General features: G+C 38.8%; 1 protein-coding gene across 1 annotated transcript in view; it reads right to left on the bottom strand.

Moving 5' to 3' along the window:
* The window catches only part of robo1 (roundabout, axon guidance receptor, homolog 1 (Drosophila)), a 163038-nt gene extending 141819 nt beyond the window's left edge, over positions 1–21219 (bottom strand). Inside the window, exon 1 of the mRNA XM_077207757.1 lies at positions 20415–21219. Within this exon, the coding sequence (XP_077063872.1) occupies positions 20415–20472 (58 nt within the window). The 5' untranslated portion in view covers positions 20473–21219. The remainder of the gene's footprint in view (positions 1–20414) is intronic.
* Positions 21220–21680: the final 461 nt, after the last annotated feature.

Genomic DNA, 21680 nt, shown 5'->3' with positions numbered 1-21680 from the left:
AGAGGTACTGCTCAGGGCGGTGCCACGTTACACTTGGTGAGATGTTTAAAACTTTACATGGTGTGAACAAGACAAAATCCAAAGAGCGAAAGAGAGAAACAAAAGAAAGTGCATCTACTCTCGATCTCAATCTCTCTTCATTGATAAAATATGTGTTTCTAGTATTTCTTTCTCAGCACTCCGCTGACTCTTTTCATGTTTATTTCCACATCTGACTGGTTTCTTTCTTTTGCTTGTCCACTGCTTTTGGTCTTCTGTAGCCTTTCTTTTTCCCCTCTCATTTTTTTCCATCCTCTGTCCTCCTGTGCTCTTTCCTGTTTTCTGAGAATAAGAGATGAGCTAATCAGCTCCGTGGGCTCAGCGGAGGGACGCTGGGAATTCTGCATCTAAGATCTGATCGATCGCTGCCTGGGGCAAGAATCATTTTCAGACTGACACACACACACACACACACACACACACACACACAACATACTCCATACATACACATGAAGCACGCTCAATATGTGAGTCCGTATCTGTCTCGCTATCCTTCTATCACTCCACTTTTCCTCGTCGGGCTGAGGGAAGCCACTGGAGGTTTGCTTTGGAGGTAATTAAGGAGAGAGGAAAACTCGGACCGGAGATTCAACAGTAGCCTGAAAATCCCTTACTCTGCTTGATTCGATTTCAAACATATAAATGCTGTCAGGCAATCCTACCACTGCAAAGATATACATTTATATGGAGTGTTTTCTAAACCAGGGTAAAATATTGTCAAAGATCATATAAACATATATATATATATATATATATATATATATATATACACACACACAGTTTATATTTATATCCAAACTAAGTAGTAGTCAGTATCTGGTGGGGCCAGCAGCTGCTTTAAGTACTACAGTGCATCTCATCCTCATGGGACGCATCAGATTTGCCAGTTCTTGATGTGAGATGTTACACCACTCTTCCACCAAGACATTTGCTATGTTCTCTAAAGCAAGTATGGACTTGCTATATACACACACATACACTACATTTTAAATATGACTTCATTCTTATTCTCACTACATTATTTTTTACTTAGGACTGTATTAGCTAGATGCTGTTTAATTTATATATATATATATATATACAGGTCCTTCTCAAAAAATTAGCATATTGTGATAAAGTTAATTATTTTCCATAATGTAATGATAAAAATTAAACTTTCATATATTTTAGATTCATTGCACACCAACTGAAATATTTCAGGTGTTTTATTGTTTTAATACTGATGATTTTGGCATACAGCTCATGAAAACCCAAAATTCCTGTCTCAAAAAATTAGCATATTTCATCCGACCAATAAAAGAAGTGTTTTTAATACAAAAAAAAAAAGTCAACCTTCAAATAATTATGTTCAGTTATGCACACAATAGTCAATACTTGGTCGGGAATCCTTTTGCAGAAATGATTGCTTCAATGTGGCGTGGCATGGAGGCAATCAGCCTGTGGCACTGCTGAGGTGTTATGGAGGCCCAGGATGCTTCGAAGGCAGCCTTAAGCTCCTCCAGAGTGTTGGGTCTTGCGTCTCTCAACTTTCTCTTCACAATATCCCACAGATTCTCTATGGGGTTCAGGTTAGGAGTGTTGGCAGGCCAATTGAGCACAGTAATACCATGGTCAGTAAACCATTTACCAGTGGTTTTGGCACTGTGAGCAGGTGCCAGGTCGTGCTGAAAAATGAAATCTTCATCTCCATAAAGCTTTTCAGCAGATGGAAGCATGAAGTGCTCCAAAATCTCCTGATAGCTAGCTGCATTGGCCCTGCCCTTGATAAAACACAGTGCACTAACACCAGCAGCTGACATGGCACCCCAGACCATCACTGACTGTAGGTACTTGACACTGGACTTCAGGCATTTTGGCATTTCCTTCTCCCCAGTCTTCCTCCAGACTCTGGCACCTTGATTTCCGAATGACATGCAAAACTGAGCAACAGTCCAGTGCTGCTTCTCTATAGCCCAGGTCAGGCGCTTCTGCCGCTGTTTCTGGTTCAAAAGTGGCTTGACCTGGGGAATGCGGCACCTGTAGCCCATTTCCTGCACATGCCTGTGCACGGTGGCTCTAGATGTTTCTACTCCAGACTCAGTCCACTGCTTCCGCAGGTCCCCAAGGTCTGGAATCGGTCCTTCTCCACAATCTTCCTCAGGGTCCGGTCACCTCTTCTCGTTGTGCAGCGTTTTTTGCCACACTTTTTCCTTCCCACAGACTTCCCACTGAGGTGCCTTGATACAGCACTCTGGGAACAGCCTATTTGTTCAGAAATTTCTTTCTGTGTCTTACCCTCTTGCTTGAGGGTGTCAATGATGGCCTTCTGGACAGCAGTCAGGTCGGCAGTATTACCCATGATTGCGGTTTTGAGTAATGAAACAGGCTGGGAGTTTTTAAAAGCCTCAGGAATCTTTTGCAGGTGTTTATAATTAATTAGTTGATTCAGATGATTAGGTTAATAGCTTGTTTAGAGACCCTTTTCATGATATGCTAATTTTTAAAGACAGGAATTTTGGGTTTTCATGAGCTGTATGCCAAAATCATCAGTATTAAAACAATAAAAGACCTGAAATATTTCACTTGGTGTGCAATGAATCTAAAATATATGAAAGTTTAATTTTTATCATTACATTATGGAAAATAATTAACTTTATCACAATATGCTAATTTTTTGAGAAGGACCTGTATATATATATATATATATATATATATATATATATATATATATATATATATATGTATGTATATATATATATATATATATATATATATATATATATATATATATATATTTATTTATTTATCGTAATCAGTAGCTAACAATTCTGCCTGAAGGTGAGGAAAAATAATTTTGGGTTGATCCATAGGTTATATGGGGAGCTCTCTTCTGGGGTATTCTATAAATAGAATGTGTGTGTGTGTGCGTGCGTGTGTGTGTGCGTGGGTGTGTGTGTGTGTGTTTTGCCTGAGAGGAATGGAGAGCATATCGGCGGGGTGCTTTCACTGTAGTCTGCCTTTGAACTTAAAAAACTCCACACACCTCTCAGCCATGTTAACCTACAGAGCTCTCAGCTATATTCATGCATAGTGCAATTACATTACAACCTACAGTGTAGTTCACTTCATTTCCACACAGAGGGGAGGAAGGGAAGGGAAGGGAAGAGAGAGAGAGAGAGAGAGAGAGAGAGAGAGAGAGAGAGAGAGAGAGAGAGAGAGAGAGAGAGAGAGAGAGAGAGAGAGAGAGGTGTCACATGGCAGTTTTAATAAGTTCAGCTTCAGTGGCTGCATTAACTTCAGATGGAAATGAGCTTTTTTCAGTGAGTCCTCATCAATGAAGAGACGAGATCCTGCCAATGAGAGAGAGTTACGGCCAGACACAGATCGCCTGAGGACGCCAAGGTCATACAGTAGAGAATAGTGATATATATATATATATATATATATACACATAAACTTACCTAAAGGATTACTAGGAACACCTGTTCAATTTCTCATTAATGCAATTATCTAATCAACCAATCACATGGCAGTTGCTTCAATGCATTTAGGGGTGTGGTCCTGGTCAAGACAATCTCATGAACTCTAAACTGAATGTCAGAATGGGAAAGAAAAGTGATTTAAGTAATTTTGAGCGTGGCATGGTTGTTGTTGCCAGACGGGCTGGTCTGAGTATTTCACAATCTGCTCAGTTACTGGGATTTTCACGCACAACCATTTCTAGGATTTACAAAGAATGGTGTGAAAAGGGAAAAACATCCAGTATGCGGCAGTCCTGTGGGCGAAAATGCCTTGTTGATGCTAGAGGTCAGAAGAGAATGGGCCGACTGATTCAAGCTGATAGAAGAGCAACTTTGACTGAAATAACCACTCGTTACAACCGAGGTATGCAGCAAAGCATTTGTGATGCCACAACTCGCACAACCTTGAGGCGGTTGGGCTACAACAGCAGAAGACCCCACCGGGTACCACTCATCTCCAAAACAAATAGGAAAAAGAGGCTACAATTTGCTGGAAAAATGTTGCCTGGCCTGATGAGTCTCTATTTCTGTTGAGACATTCAGATGGTAGAGTCAGAATTTGGCGTAAACAGAATGAGAACATGGATCCATCATGGCTTGTTACCACTGTGCAGGCTGGCGGTGGTGGTGTAATGGTGTTGGGGATGTTTTCTTGGCACACTTTAGGCCCCTTAGTGCCAATTGGGCCTCGTTTAAATGCCACGGCCTACCTGAGCATTGTTTCTGACCATGTCCATCCCTTTATGGCCACCATGTACCCATCATCTGATGGCTACTTCCAGCAGGATAATGCACCATGTCACAAAGCTCGAATCATTTCGAATTGGTTTCTTGAACACGGCAATGAGTTCACTGTACTAAAATGGACCCCACAGTCACCAGATCTCAACTCAATAGAGCGTCTTTGGGATGTGTTGAAACGGGAGCTTCGTGCCCTGGATGTGCATCCCACAAATCTCCACCAACTGCAAGATGCTCTCCTATCAATATTGGCCAACATTTCTAAAGAATGCTTTCAGCACCTTGTTGAATCAATGCCACGTAGAATTAAGGCAGTTCTGAAGGCGAAAGGGGGTCAAACACAGTATTAGTATGGTTCGGGAGTCAGACATTGACCACTTAATTAAGTTTCATTTTGTAAAAGGCCTTTCTTTAAAGTGAATTTCGTTTTGTATAAATTGTATCTTAATTTTAATAATTTTTTATCAACCAATTGCCTGGATTTAATAAATAAGAATCAAATATAGCAGACAACATAATCATGACATGATCGTGCGCTGGCGCGCCGTGGTCACTTGCATTGAAATCTCATCATAAATTAACCGAAACTCAGTGTATGTCTCACAGACATGACAGATAGGCCTGTATCTAAATAAAGCTTGAAATTTCATTAAACGAAACAATTCAAAACGAAAAGAAATAGGCCACTCGCTGATTATTTAATCCATGATGTGCATTTCTCTCTATGCGCGTTCATACGGAAATGGCGATCATCAAATTCATTAAACGAAACTATTCAAAACGAAAAGAAATAGGCTAGCCTACTCTCTGATTATGTAATCCATGATGTGCATTTCTCTCTATCGTTCACTATGGAGATGGCGATTCGTCAATTTCTCTAAACGAAACAATTCAAAAGGAAAAGAAATATAGGCAGCATACTCTCTGATTAATCCATGATGTGCATTTCTCTCTATAGGCGCGTTCACTACGGAGATATCAATCGTCAATTTCTTTAAACGAAACAATGCAAAACGAAAAGAAAAAGGCTAGCCTATACCTTCTGATTATGTGATCCATGATTTGCATTTCTCTCTATATATGCGCGTTCACTAGGTGATGGCGATCGTCAACTTAATCTTTGCAGCACTGACAGAAAAGTTGTAATAATAAAAATCAATGGACACGTGTCACCGGATTTACAAATGCACTTCTTGCATGTTGCTTGTTAATTTAATTTAAATTAATTAATAAAATGATTTCTTTAATTGTCATAATTAAAATAATTATATATTACTAAGTGTCCCATTTTTGCTCATTTATAAATAGTATTTATATCTACCACGCCCTCAGCACCTGGGTTAAAAAATTATTTGGCGCCACCATATTATAACGGCCCACGTATTAAAAATAGTCGAGTCTAAATAGGGCTCCGGCTCATAATTACATTTAATGCCGTCAGCCGGGATCAGACACAACGTGCACGGGTTGGCCTTGATTTTTGTTTTGTTTTTTGCCCGATCTGGTATTCAGTTTCTGAACGGTGTAAGCACAAGCCAACAGTTTTGAGCCTTATGTCATGTTTTAATTAGTCACGGTAATACCGTATACCCCGGTATAATAGGGAGGAGGTTTGACGGTATCAAAATTTGGATACCGCCCAAGCCTAATATATGGCTGATTGATAATATCAACTTCCTGCTGATGTGTTAATGTGTTGTGTCATGAACATGGTATGCACAAATGACCTGGATACTGTACTCTGCCTATGTGTGCACTCCCTTATCACGACTCATAAGATAACCAAACAACTCTGAAATGCATGCATATATACATGCACAACTTTTCAAAGGCCTTAATAAAGCTCAAAATTCCCCTTTCCTGCAAACATGCCCTATAGCACACAGCTGAAACAAAGGAGAGTGTGACTCACTGTGCAGGACTGCTCTGCTTCTTCAGAACGTCTTTAAATCACCACTGGCCAAACTCCGATATGAGTATTTGAACAAAGATAAGACGGCCGCACCACGGAGGGCCGCGGCCTATTTGTAACACCATTAATCGGTGATTAACAGGTCATTTAGTGGGATTTATTGGGCAAGATAAGCACAGGGTGTGCATCCTGCCTTTTTACAGAGATAGCCTAGCAACACCTGTACTAGTCGTAAAGATGAGTCAAAGAGTCGTAAAAACCAGAGGGTGTATCTGCTGAAGTGTTAGAGATCAGTGAACTCGACCGCCATGTCTTGTCTATCATGTCCCATGTCATGTAATTAAAGCTAAATGCATACAGTACTTGATTTTGACACAAATGGCTGTTTTTGAATTAATCTTATCCTTAATAAATTAGGATTTTCAGACAAAAAGTGTGAAAAAATTGCGGCTGAAAATGTGATTTAAAATACATTTGTGCTGCAAATTTACTGTGCTTGTTTGTGGGGTTGCACAATTTACGATTATATATCAATATGATTATAATATTTATTCCTTTTAATTATGTATTTCTCAATTTACATTAAAAATAGCAATTTCAAATTTTGTTTAATGTCTTCAAATTATGAAAACATATTTTAATTTCTTAATAATAATCTAATTTAAAATAATAATATGGCTGTTGTCGCATCATCCAGGTGGATGCTGCACATTGGTTGTGGTTGAGGAGATTCCCCCTTCCATGTAAAGCGCTTCGAGTACCCAGAAATGCGCAATATAAATGTAACAAATTATTATTATTATAATCAGTGTTGGGGAAAGTTAATTTTTTAAGTAATGCATTACAATATTGTGTTAATCCTTAAAACATAACTAATTGCATTACTTAGTTACTTTTGATGGAAAGCTTAGTTACTTTTTGATGCATTACTTTTTCTCACCTGGACTGGGCTTGCTTGTCTGTTTTATAACAACTGAAATATGATAGGGAGATATTTGATTATTAGATTATAGATATTTTGTTGTACATTTAAAAGTAATGTGTTACTTTACCTGTTACATGAAAAAGTAATCTGATTACCTAACTCACGTTACTTGTAATGTGTTAGCCCAACACTGATTCTAATAAGAAATTATTTTTGTTGTTGTTGTTATTATAAATAATAATACATTTTATCATAACTTGTAATTATTATTATTATTGTGGTTGTTGTCATTATTATTACTTCTACCAACAAATTGTAATTCTAAATTGTAAAATAAAAAACAAGTATTTATGAAAAGTATTATTATTATTTTACAGCACAACTGTAAAATTGCAAAAAAATAAATATAATAAATGAATTAGTCTGAGGCATCATTTTCTGTGAACCAAGACACTGAAAAAAAAAAACATCATGTAATACATGATACAATACAAGTCTCTTTATTTAAATCGCAGGCTTTGCAATTTGTTAATCGTACTAAGCAATATCATAATCAAGCAGCCATAATACTGGCTTTTCTACATGATATGCAACATGAATATCTTATTAATTAAAGTTAGCCTCAACAAACTCAAGACTTTTTTGTTTCATTTTGCATTCAAAGCATTACCCACATTTTCACACGATCCTTCTAGGGTTATCGAGGTACAATTTTGGGTATCAATAAGCTCAGAATGTGACACATTGACAAAATAACCAGTCAAATTCCCAGCCAAAGCCCTACGATGCATTTCGTACAGTCTGACAGCTTCATAACGTACAATCAGAGAGTTTACATTCATAAAGAGCAGAAAAAACAGTGGCCTCATGCGAGAGCTCAGAAAAGGACACTGCCACTCTTGGTCGTTTGACGTTATTCAAGAAAGCGTCATTGAAGCTCTTCAGAACGCAGACGCCAGGGGTCATATTTCAAATTCAGAATTCGCATCACGGCCTCAGCCCGAAATGTCCATCCCAGCGAGTCCCATCTGGGGCTGGCAGAGGATTTCAGAAACAAAGGCGAGCCTGGAGAGGAAGGCCTCTGTCAGCTGTGAAACAGATCTGCGGGGTCTCCCCTGGCTGTGGGGGTCAGAGGCGTCCCGGAGAACGAGTGAGAGCTCCTCTGGGAGAGAGGCTGAGGTCCATCCTGCCCAGGGGCCCCCCAGTCTGGAGGACTGAAACAATAAGAACAGTCTCCCTGCCTCTGGCTCCAGTCAATCTCAACAGACACCCAGAAACAGATGGAGAACGGCTGAGTCTTTCCTGAGAGAAGACGACGCTGGATGTGGACAGTGTGTTAGTGATGTGCTACACTCATAAGTCATTGTGAAGATTGCTGCTGTTGAATGAGACCTGAGGACCAAAGCTCTGTACATAATGAAATACTAGCATACTACACTGGTAAATACGTAGTATTGAAACAGCACATCTGACACAATGCAAAAAGGCACATACAAAATCCCAGACATACTGGTTTCTTCTGAATTATATTCCTCACATATAAATAATTCACCTGTCGTCGTTGCGTCCTCACGGCGATAAGCAGGGGATGGGATATTACGACTTGCTCTGTGTCACATTGAGATGCTGTCACTCTTCCTCACTGCTGCTGACAATTAAATCAGCCTCATGTGTAGCCTATATTTACAAGACCTCTCAGTGTGTTAAAAGGCTTTCATTCTCAGGGGATGGCTGTACTATGGTATCTACACTATTAAAAAATGTGTAGACAAAATGTCCCCATAAGGATGGCAATATCTGAAATCCTTGTTCGTGTGGGGACATTTCTTGGTCCCCATGAGGAAAACAGCTTATAAATCATACTAAGTGATGTTTTTTGAAAATGTAAAAATGCAGAAAGTTTTCTGTGATGGGCAGGTTTAGGGGTAGGGTTAGTGTAAGGGAATTGAATATACAGTTTGTACAGTATAAAAATCATTATGTCTATGGAAAGTCCCCATAAAACATGGAAACACTACATGTGTGTGTGTGTGTGTGTGTGCGGTGAAGAGATTTAGAGTCACACTGGGAGATGTGTGAGTTAAACGCACTGCCAATTACATCTTGTTCATGTTTTTTCCCCCCGTCTAAGCAATTCCGAGTGACTTTGACCAAAATCTCCACTGTATATCAGGACAACTCCCACTAGCGGGAGAACCACACACTAGAATAAATTAAGAATGTGAAACATTCATTTCCCAACAGAGGATGTTCTTGTCGTTTAAATAGATTTCTCGAACCCATGCCAGAGACGCAGGCCAAATGTCTCTCAACTGAGCAGGATAGATCAAGTGCATCTCAAAGTTTTACCTTCCAATCCAACTAACATCAAGTTGGCAACTCTTCAACCTAATACATTTTAAATATGGGGGGAAAAAAGAGGAGAACATTCAGGATGCAAATTTATACTACTGAAGGATAATATATTGAATATTTAGAATATATTTGCTGTAATGCTGTGGACAATTATGGCAACATTGTGGATATTGGAATATTTAACAACATAGGGTATTTGATTTAAACATAAGAAGAAATGGTTTTAGAGTTTAACTTTTCACCAGTTTAAACTGTCTGTTTCCATAATTATATCCAAAAACTCCAAGATTTGTTTACCTCAATGATTCAATTCAATGATTTGAATAAGTGAAAACCATTTGAACTGATTTGAATCATTTAATTGATGCATTGCTTCAATTAATTCAATGACTCCTACACATTGATGATTCCATTAAATCATTTGAATAGGTTCAAACAGTCCACTTCAATTAACTGATTTCTAAATTCAATTATTCATTCCTCAGTGAACCCATTTAATGATTCAAATCAGTTCAAACTGTCCACTTTAATGAATCATTTGAAAAGTTGATTTGTCTACATCAATGATTCAGTTCAGTTATTCAAACTGGTCACTTCAGGTCAATGACTCATTAGGTGTGTTCGACTTAAAGCGGCGCTGCGCAGACCACTCGGTGTATGAAATCAAAGTACCGTGAGAATGATCAGAGATCTGACGGCTCCATATGCTTTCGAATCACTCACGCAGGATGTCCAGCACTGCTTCAAGTCGAACACATTTATTCACATGAATGTTCAATTAAATAATTGAATCAGTTCAAACAATCCACATCAATGAATTGATTTAAAACTTAAAGATATTTTTTTAACATTTACTTTGTTTCATTGAAATGACAGGTACTAATTGAAAAATAAATAAATAAAATCACCAATTCAACTAATTTCAGAGCAAATACATACCAAATACTGTGAAAACACTAAAAATATAGCTTTAGCTATCACTCGGGTTATTCCTGCTCACAATATTTGTGTATGTGTACCAAACAGCATATCTGACCTAGAGGCCTTTCCTTATTTGCCAACTGTACTGCACCATGTATTCAAGCACAAATAGAGTGCATTCGATTCAACAGAAGATCAGTTTTCTCAAGGTCAAGCTTCCTCCCTGAGATTTCTCTGTTCTAATCTCACCTCTTAGAGGGAAGACAACTTGACCCGAGCCCTCACTTGGCACCATCAACCCATATATGAATATGGCACTCTGGGCTCGAAGCCAAGACAGAAAAAAAAACATCTGTAAGGTTGCCAGAAACATAAGCATAGCAAAGAGGCTGGGAAGAAAAAAAAGTTGAATGCCTTTTAAATATCATTCAGGAGATGGCAGATGAGATTGCAGTGTAATGGAAGTTGGATAACATATCAGCATTTATCTGATGGCTTACAGACTTTAATAGTTTTCAGGACACGGACATGGGATGCCGGAGGAGTGCCTCAGGGTTCGCTACTGGGACGCACAAGTGTGATTACAGGTTGGCGTGCGAAAAGGTTAATATTTCAACCCTGTAAAAGAGACTTTGCTCAAACGATTGCTCAAACCTTATGTTTAACAGCTGATAGGACTGGGGAATTCCACCTAATCTGATGAGCGCATCACTCTGTGGATCAGTGATATTTAATCACTGACTCTTCACAGCTTTATGACTGCATGTTGTGTGCTATAACTTTACGACCGTAATTCTTTGTGGATTATTCGGTGAGATCGAAACGGATCAGTGGATTCCTTTAGAAGTCCAGAAGTCCAGCGCTTTGAAGACTGACACTCTACCCCGGTAAGATCAGAACCGTGCGGCCACGCCTGAGACGGCACGACACCATCTGTTCCCTCTCCAGTTGCTCGAGAACACATAAAAGAAGCAGGAACCCATTTACAACACGCAACTTCCTGTCTGACCGTAATTGCTCTGGAGCTCCCGTGAATGTCATTCATCCCCTGAGGATGCCACTTCAACACGGCTGACATTTCTTCTCTCAATTAAAATCCCTCTTTTATGCCATATATAAAGATTTGTGCACGGCAGACTAAACGCTGCCAATCATCGCTGAGTTTTCTATCCAGCATGCATTCAAAACCTCACATTAGCTGTTTTTACCATGCACGCCAAGCAAACATGTTTCACATCAAGATCACTGGAATGAGACACAGCTAAAACGACGTTAAATGCAGCAGGATGCGAGCCTAATAGATGGTTTATTTTTATAAATAAATTGCAGGGTGCCAGAAAGCTTAAAAAGTGTCTGTGTTGACTCATTTTTTGTGGTCGAGGATCATGGCAACCATGCAAAGTTAACATTCGGGGTATTTCCACGAAGGACGAGTAGCATGATAAAGTGATTATTGAGACAATAATTATTATCATCAAGACTAAAAGTAGGAGAAGAAAATAAAAATCAAGCCTGAAAATTAGCTGTGATGCCGCAAGCTTTCAAAGTGGAATAGGCTACAGCCAGAGGAAGGCAGAACTGAAATAATCCTTAGCATAGCAGCAAAAGTGCCCACACCAGGGACCTTTGCCAGAAAGCTTGTCTTACATCAGCAAAGCACAGGCCAACCTGAAATCTGAGCGCGCGGAACAGTTTCTCTAGCGAGGGCTCTAATGCCAAGCCAAAACCCTTTGTATCCGTTAGCAACAACAATAGGTGTAAGAACAGTTCACTGATTATGGCAGGATCTGTTTGGCTAGCGGCCAGACAGCACTAGCATTATACTATTAGGGATTTTATTGTTGTGCAGACCTCAAATATCTCAGAAAAGTGTGAACAAAGCCTCAGGAACACAGAATTAGTTCTGCTTGGTTTCTGATAACACTGCAAATGCTGTTAGTAAGCTAAAATTGAGATGGGGGGGGGGGGTATTATTAATTAACCTGGATTCATTGTTTTAATCCACTCATAAACATACTGTTGACATTTTATTCAATTCTTTTTATGAAACCTTTTGTCTACATTTCGCCCTTTATGTTGCTCACATGCATATGTAAAATCTTTAAGCACATTAAATGCAGATTTGTTCACTACACGAATTTCGCAGCAACTTACAAAAAAAAACTGATTTTTGAGTGGCTTTGGTACATCTTACATGTAAAATCAATCTTTCACATGTGTTGACATGGTTTTACATTAAAAGTTCAGATAATCTGAAAGCAAATTGAGGGATCGAATGTGATTACCATAAATCACATGGTGTGTGTTTTTTTACATGTTAACACTTACACAGTAAAATATGTGTGGTTCCAAAACATTTGACAAGTAAATCAAATGTTCCTGATGTGTTGATATGGTTTTACATGCAAAGTTCAAGCGATCTGAAACTAATTTTAAATGATTGAATGTGATTAATATATAATAATAGTTTAAAATCTTCAAAACATTAAACCCACATTAAGTTCTACACATGAAAATCACATTTAAATTTGATTGATTTTGTGTGCTTTCATAATGTTTGACATGTAAACCCAATGTTTTACATGTGATGATAGCATTGTTTCACAGACAAATGTCAACGTTCAAATGATCTGAAAACAATTAAAAATTTGACTAATGTATTTCATGTTTTTTCCAGAATGGACTAAATTTTGATGAGCATAATACAGCTAACTTCATAAGTGTCATTGTCATGCATATGAAAAATATTTAGACAAATAAAAATGCAGTTTAAGCTCAATACATAAAATTCATGTTATGTTTAAAGTGTAAACAAATGATCAGAAAAAAGCCTCAAATGATCTGAAAACAGATTGAAAATGATCACATGCAAAGATTGTTCCCCACACACTGTTGAGCCAATTAGAAAATTTTCAAATTCCTTCACTTCTTCTCCATAGTTATACTCTAGAGATGACAGCACATCATATAGCGGCTCCTTAGCTACAATTTCAAGGTCAGGCTTTGGATAATTATGCCTCTTGGAGGACTGGTCTGTCTGGGGAGCTCGCTATTCTGCTTTACGCCCCGTCTGCTCTGGGATTAGCCCTGGGGCAAGGAGTGCTTTAAGATGCTGATCAAGCCTCTCACTCAAATTGGCCAGAAAGCTTCATCATCAGCAGGTAAAGCATCCCAGCATGAGGTAAGAAATCAAAGAACACAAAGTCTCTGAGTTTAGGAAGAAGTCTGTGCCTAAGACACCCTTTAAAATAATCTATATAAGTAATATCAACGCCTGCCATACTGTATCAACGCTTGCAAATGAGCGAGATTTTGTATTCGGCAGACTCGGTTTCTTTTAGAAGCCCAATTAGACCGGGCAGAGTTACAAATAGGAGGGGGAGGGCTGCTAAGACCCCGTAATTGAGGAAAATCACTTACCCACAATGCAACCGGGCTGAGGGGGATCAAAGGTAGCCTGTGTATGTGTGAAGGTGAACAAACCGGGATGGGGGGAGGGTCCATGTTTTTAAATCTACTAATTAGCGGACCCTCTTTTTCCTTGCTAATTTAATTCCCTTCTCTTAAGTCTTTTGATTGTGCTCTCTTCACCAGACCGACGCCTCCAAAAGGGAGCGTTAGCATTTCAAAAGTGTATCCAAGCTTTCCCAAATAGAATGGTCACTAGGAAGCTGATCCTGTCAGGCAAGAGAATAAGGTGAAAAGGGAGGGGGTTTGGGGAAGGAATGGCTTTCAATGCCATCTTTTAGATTGAAAAAACACTGGTTTTTGGGCTATAAAATTACCCTATAGAAGACTACAGCTCATCCAACCCAACAAAGGCTGACTTGGGATAACTTGAGCCCAAAGCAAGTACTGCTGAGCACTGCAAAACATGCCAAGCTTCGGAAGTGTCTCTTTGTACAAGATAAATCCCTACATCACAATCTCTCCAAGTAATGCATGTTTGTGCATTTACTTTTCGTCACAAAACCCTGTCTAAAATCTCGGCTTTCATGCTGCACTCTTAAAAAATAAAGGTTCCAAAAAGGGGTCTTCACAGTGATGTCATGGAAGAACCATGACATCACTGTGGGTTCCTCAAAGAACCTTTCATTGAACGGTTTTTAAAAGGAACCATCCCATTTTAATAATCTGAAAGAACCTTTTGTGCAATGGAAAGGTTCTGTGGATTTTAAAGGTTCTTCATGGAACCATAGATTCCAAAAAATAACCTTTATTTTAAAGAATATAGGCAGGATGTGAGATGTAACAGTGGCAAAAAAGCAGCTCTTTGCGGTTCATGTTTTTGGACAGAGCTCAGTCTGCTTTTTTACTCCCTGGGGAAGCTATCGTGGACCCCGAGTCCTGCATGGAACCCCCCTTCCCTTCCTCTGGGCCTAACAATTACCCCGTTGATACGACACAATGCATGAACCCCGTGTCAGCCCCCACTGGGCTTTTCTGCGTGTCGGCTTGCTTTATCTGTCAAAGGCAATGCACTGACCAACAAAAAGGCAAGTCTTAAAAACAGTCAAAATAAGGGGGAGGGGGGGGGGGGGCGTGTATGGAGAACATTCAAAACAGCGACAGCATTAGATGTTGTGCAATAGTGCTCTGAATTTCATTTTCATTACAAATAAACTAGCGTTGAATCAAGATGACACAGATTTTTTGGTCTAATCATAACCGTATGTTGCAGCTCCACTCATTTCCATTTTGGATAGATAGCGATCTAAGCCGAGAACCATCCCAAAACACTTAGTTTCCCCATAATATTGGTCTAAAATCCTCCCAGAACCATCGAGGCATCAAGACGACCCTTTTGAAACCTTTTAACTTCATTCCAGCGTCTCTGACAATCTCTCAGCTCATTCCCAGACAGTGCGACACAGGCATCTGCATTAAACTCCAGCAATCGCCACATCCCTCTTTACCCCATATCACCACACTGGCCCTGTGACAGCTCGAGGGGTACGCTTGCATTCCTCGAGGGTTTGAAATACCACAAGAGTGCAGGAAGATATAAACATGAGAAGCGGTCGCAGAAAGAACGTCCCAAGGGCTTAGAATAAAGCCCGTAAGGGGCATAACGTCCCTCTGAAGCGCATATCTGCACTGCTTCACTAAGTATCGATGTCGAATTCATCTGCTAATTAATCCAATTAAACAGCTCTCACATGCTCATTAAACATTTAGTGAGACTGTATAAATGAGAACCAAATCAGTCTGTTCAGTTTTACAACAAATAGCACAGACAAAGAAAAAAAATTATGACAAGGCATGGACCCATACAGTACGCAATTTTGCCATCCCACCCCATAAGAGTCTGTATAGATTTGTAAACCCACCAGTCTTGCCTTAATCTGAAGCACCATGTCATTTAATTCCGCCTAATTAGGCTTAGGCAGACGTTAATTGGGATTTAGGTGAACGCGGCATACACAGCTCAGTGGGCGCTGTCATTTTTCACAGGTGTGTGAGGATCAGGGTTACTAATCCCTTGGCCTGTTCTCAAAGACTACTTCCTGGTGGGAAATCTCTGGCATTTTGTGTCAAAATTGGCTTTTTTCGCCAATATCGCTATTAGTGATGCTGTAGCTGCTGATGATATTCTTATTAGTGTCATTATTGCTAGTGCAACCGTGCACGGATTTCATCATCTTGACTTCAATTCGTTAGGCCACATGGGAGTCGTCAAGGCCAGCACGCAGGTACTGAGCGCTAGAGACAGATACATCGCTCACCTGCGAGAACAGAGGCCATTAATTGGCCTCTGGTGCCTGCTGTGCCCCCGTCAGACACTGACAATTTATTATTTGCACTTAGGAGACCATCCATCCCAAATTCCACTGTGCGCACCGCAGGGGTTAATTTGATGGATAGTGTTCCAGAGACATTCCTTCATGCTTTATTTTTGTTTCTTGCGCTCTTTCTCTCTCTCGCGCGCAGACTTACATGTATATAGACACACCCACTCCGGCATCTGTTGCCGTATGTGCTTCCTTTGAGAGCCGCCCATTTAGTCTGTATCATAAAAACTTGAGTTTACGGTCACTGCTACCTGGCTCAACCCATTTGATTGACAGTAAAATGCAAGTGAAAATATGATGAATGTAAGATTTTACAAAAAATGCTTCGTCGAACACGCCTCTCAGAATGTATTCAATAACTGTCCATATTAATTTATTGGTAGTTGACTAACTATTTTGCATTAAAACTTTAAATCATAAAAACTGAAAGGCTGCATGGAATATTTGTACGTATAAACTCACACCAAAAGACCATTTAAAGTAATCTTGAAAAAAAAAGTTTATTTAAAAACTTTATTTTTATTGACATCAAGATTTTAGCTCACTCAAATATTCCATACAGCCTCTGAATTAGCATCATAAAAACTTGCATAATAATGAGTAAATTCAGAAAAATTGTTAATATTAATAATAATATTATAGTATTCCATCTTTTTTGTCAAAAAAACCCCCCTCAACTGTTTGTAATGCTAGTGAATTTAGGAATCAAAATATTATAAAATGCACAGTATTAAAAATTTATATTAATTTTGAGATTGAATGTCAGATGACGACAAAAAAAGGTAATATGTAAAATTTTAAAATTTGGGAAATGACCTTGCTCAATTAATATTTTAATTAAAAACAGTAAATAACCTATATTTGGTATTTTATATATATATAAATTTTGTGAAAAAAATGCTGATATTGGCGATAACTACCAATACATTATCCACACCACTTTAAATTTCTCCAATTAATTCTCAACACAAATATCTGTTCACAACCTTAAACAACCTTAAAATCTCTATTCACCGCATTACCACTGTTTTATCAATTACGGATTGCATCTTTGGGTTAAGATTTTCAGAGGTCATGAAAGAGCTGGTTGAATTCTTGACAGATGACATCCGAGCCTATAATAGGGACAGTTTGACGTACAGTAATAAAACGGGCTCCTGCGGTGAGACATGAATCAGGGCCACATGACGGATGTGCTCTGTCTTAACTATCATTTCCAAGCCTCACAACAGCCATGAGCTAATCAGCAAGTTCTCACAGGCCTTACTGTACAACAGACACGGATTAGAACAACACCATCATTCATTGTCACAAGCAGAAAACACTGCTCAGTAGCCAGGAATCAACACCAGCTCCTCATATGTCAACGCTGTTGGGCAAAAACTTCCGGCTTCTTGCTGAATCCACAGTTGGGATTGTCGCCATGTCCTTCAACAGCACTTGAAATGCTCCAGCTGACTGTAAAGCATGGTGGTTTAGACTCAAATCACGAACAGTGTTGCTGGTAATGTCACTGCTGACTACGCTAAAACACAAGCCGTCCTTGACACGGATGTCTTCAGATCTAATGATAGCACATACCTTTACAATGCATAACAAAATTACAGAGCTCTGTACCTGAACACAACCAGGAAGAGGTTGTACTTCTCCATCTCTGGGAGAAGATGAGCCCTACCGTGAAGTTCGAACCACAACCCTTGACCTCTCTCCCTACGGGTGCTTGTTAAAGCGCTACACTGTTTCCTCACTGCGTAGATGCCTCTCAGCAGTGGTGCATCGTGCAGCTAATTCTCAGAGCAACTCCATCGGAATTCAATACAAGCAAGGCACATGGGAAAGGGATCCATGCTTTCACCCGATTTAATTTCCTTTGTGAAATACGACTTCATCCGACAGTCCTTCTCTCCATTTCAGCTCGCTGAGAGACATGGTTTGAGCTGTTTATGCATGATTACATTAATCAAGCAATCACTTCATCTGTAATCACGAGTAGACGTGAAAAAGTCTGTAATTTGTTGCCTTATGTTTTATTTATCCAGTCGCAGTTGTAAATCTATCTAGGCTAGTCACTCTCATTCTCTCTCTCTATTCTAGCTCTGTATTACTGACATATGCAGAATTGCACAACAGCCATTTTAAAACTGTGTCATTTACGCACCAAACACAAATAAATACAAAAACATTTTGTATGCCATTGGTCAGGCAAACATACAGTATACTGCCAACCCAAACTCCCACAATTAAAGTTAAAGCTCCAATCTCCTCCCGAACATCCCGAAAAAAAAAGTCCTTTAGTGAAAACTTCGCTCAGAAAATCTGTCAATAACAGCTGTCAATCATAATGCCACACCCCCACCCGTTATTATAACATCAAATAACTAACAAAAACCAAACTTATTTTAAAACACGAACACTTGAACTTACATCAGAGTGATAAAAACTACCTAAAATGACCAAAACCAAGTGTAATTTGATGTTTTAGTTTGTCCCATTAGATTACATGGAAGTTGGGTTTTAACCTATACTGGGTCCAACCCCCTGGGGGCGATCGAAACGTTTTGGCTTCACTTTTCAAGACTTAAAAACAATGTTTAATAGTATCTAAATGTTTCATCTGTTGAGGAAATCAGCTTATAAATGGTTTACTTTTAGTTGTATCTGCATATAAGCTGTAGGGAGGAGAAAGTACTTTAAAAGCATTTTTGTAAAGAAAAATGACACTTGAGTTTAAGGCTTTAATATTCTTCTAGGTTTTAACTTGAACAATTACTTCAGGCTCAACTCTAATCACAAACTAAACTGAGGCAATAAAATAAAGCAATCAACAGTTTAAGTCATAACAGCCTCCTAAACCAGACTGTCTGTATGAATCATGTGTTACAAGAGCATTACAAACAGACCCAATTCACATTCAGTTTCCTTAATGTAGCAACACCGGGTCTATGCGGACATCACTGAAATCCCAAAGGGAAAGGAATCCTGGTAAATCTGTGACAGTGGTTTGCAGATAAAGAGGCAGAGAGTTTGTTTTAGCAGAGCTTTAGTCAGTTATTCGCAAAGAAAGAGGATCAGGGGCAACGTCAACTGGGATTATGCAGGTCTATTACATTCGGCTTAAGGTTTCTGTCAAAATCTCTGCTCAGAGCAGTTACATCCGGGCCTGCCATGGGGCTAGAAACTGAAGGAGGGACAGTGATCTCAGAATGGGACGGTCTAGCCACAGATATGGGACGGTTTAAGGAAGCAAAGCTATTGGAAACAAACCTCTGTGCATACAAATGCAGAAAAATAATGACTTGCATGATTAATCATTAATGAAAGTCAAAGGGTGACTATGAGAATGGTGAATGTCATAATAATGATGATGATGATAAAAAAAAGAAGCAGTATGAATAATAAAATCATCTAAACTTTCAAGCACCACAGTGAACTTTGCCCAAATGCTTGGTCAAAGTAACAAATGATTTTCTTATTCACAAGAACAAGACAAACAGGTTTAGCACAACCACAAAACACATTAAGGAAGCAAGGCACCCATTATGTCCTTCTTAACACCTTAAAAACTACTGCTTGCAATGATAAGGCTTTAAAAATGTAATATGCAATTTTTAACAGGGTCCTACACTTTTAAAACAAAGATTTTCTAGACTTTTTCAGTCAAAACGAACTTAGGGAGTACAGTTTCTAACTAATGACTGAGGTAAAAAAAAAAAAAAAAAAAAAGACATGCTTTAATTTGATTCAGCATGTCAAGTAATCACTGGATCTACACTGACAGGGTAGAGCTATGAACAAAAAAAAGAAAGACAAAACTGTTTTCATTGTTCACCTTTCCTGTACAAAAACGATACATAATCAGTATTAAGAATGGGCTAGCAGTTCCTTAATTGCTATGGCAAATCAAAGACAAAGTTATAGGCTACCTAATGCTCTCATGTGCAGTTCTGAAGTCTGTGGAATCATTATAAAGCAAAGTAAACCTTTTGAATCTGATGCAAGGAGGGCAAGATAATGAGTAGCACTCTTACATTAGCAGATGATGATAAATGGGGGGGGATACAGTAGCCTATAGACCGTAAAAATAACTTTGCCAAGTCGGTAAAGAGCATTTCGAAACGAGTGTCAGGACAAAACTGAATCTGTCAAGCGTTCACATCATTTCACGCGAGCTTTTAGGAAACAGCGCTGAAAAAGTGCTCGTACAGCATTATTCAAAGAAATGTACGTACCTGTGCAAACGTGTAAAACTGCGATAAAAAGCACGAATCCAATAATTCTCCCCGTCATCGTTCAAATATTCGCGTTTTAGTGAGCTGTTTGTTTTATCCGCAAAATAAAAAGAAAGACAAGAAATCAGGTTTTTGTGCGTTTTTGATCCTTCATAATATCCAAATGGTGTAGGCTATATTTCGCTTTTCCACAAAACTTGAGAGTTCCTCAAATTTCGTGAAATTATTGTTTTCTTTAATTTGGTTGTAATCCAGTTTATTTGTGTTCACACACGCACCCCATGCTTCCAAAAGGAATAAAAAAAACTAAAAATTAATCGCAAAAAAAAAGATTAAAGAAACCGTGCAGGGTTTTAAAATTAACCCCTTAAAAAATAATATTCTGCAAGCGCAGAGTTGGTCACTTCGAATCCGCTGATCGCATCCTAAAAGATCCCATAGAAAGCAGGTGAAGGAAAACGAACTCCAACTTTTCCCCAAAGTTTTAAAGGTGATAAGGTCCACAGCCTAGAAGAGCGACCAGTGTCACATCGTTCAAAAACGGCGTGAATAAGTCATCTCGAACTCAGAAACTTCAGTTTCCATAGAAAGAGCAGAAGCTGATGCTGCTGGAGAATTTGCTGACTGAAGTCCATTGGATGTAATCACTTCCACTTTTCCATTGCTTTGTAAACTCAAAAGTAATTCCGATATCTGCCCTCTATTGTTTTCCCCCTCTTCTTTCAGTTTTTCTCTCAGTGTTTTTAATATTTGGATCTATGCACTGAGGTCCCCCGTCACTTCGGGCTGAGGGGATTCATTTGAAACAACGGTACTTCATTCAAACGAAGTGAATAGTAAATGTCATGGTATGTCCCGGGCTCCCCCTCCGAGCACTGAACAATGGACCGTTCCTTATGAGAATTAACCTCGGTGTTGCCATGTGCGCTTATAAGCGACTTTTGGCTTGTTTTATTTTTTTTACATAAAATCTTTTTATATAATTATAGAGAGGAATTCTACAAAACTGCTGCATTTTGCAACTCTAAAATCTGTGAAACAACAACAATTACAAATATTATTATAATAATTTATAGTTATTAGAAATATTAACTTGTATTTGTTTGAGAAAAAAATCTCAAAAATCACAGTGCAATTTAACATGTAAAATAAATGATAGTTTAGATCATAGTTGAAAATCATCTTGTCAAACTGAAAGACACCCATTTCCTAGAAATACCCATAGCTTTTTTCAGTTTAGGCTAAAATGTTTCCATATATAGCCTA

Source organism: Siphateles boraxobius, unplaced genomic scaffold (assembly GCF_051911475.1).
Source record: "Siphateles boraxobius isolate OS27281-9 unplaced genomic scaffold, OSU_SipBor_1 6, whole genome shotgun sequence".
Taxonomy (NCBI): Eukaryota; Metazoa; Chordata; class Actinopteri; order Cypriniformes; family Leuciscidae; genus Siphateles; species Siphateles boraxobius.
The sequence above is the reverse complement of the archived record's forward strand: the minus strand, read 5'-3'. Positions and strand labels throughout refer to the sequence as shown.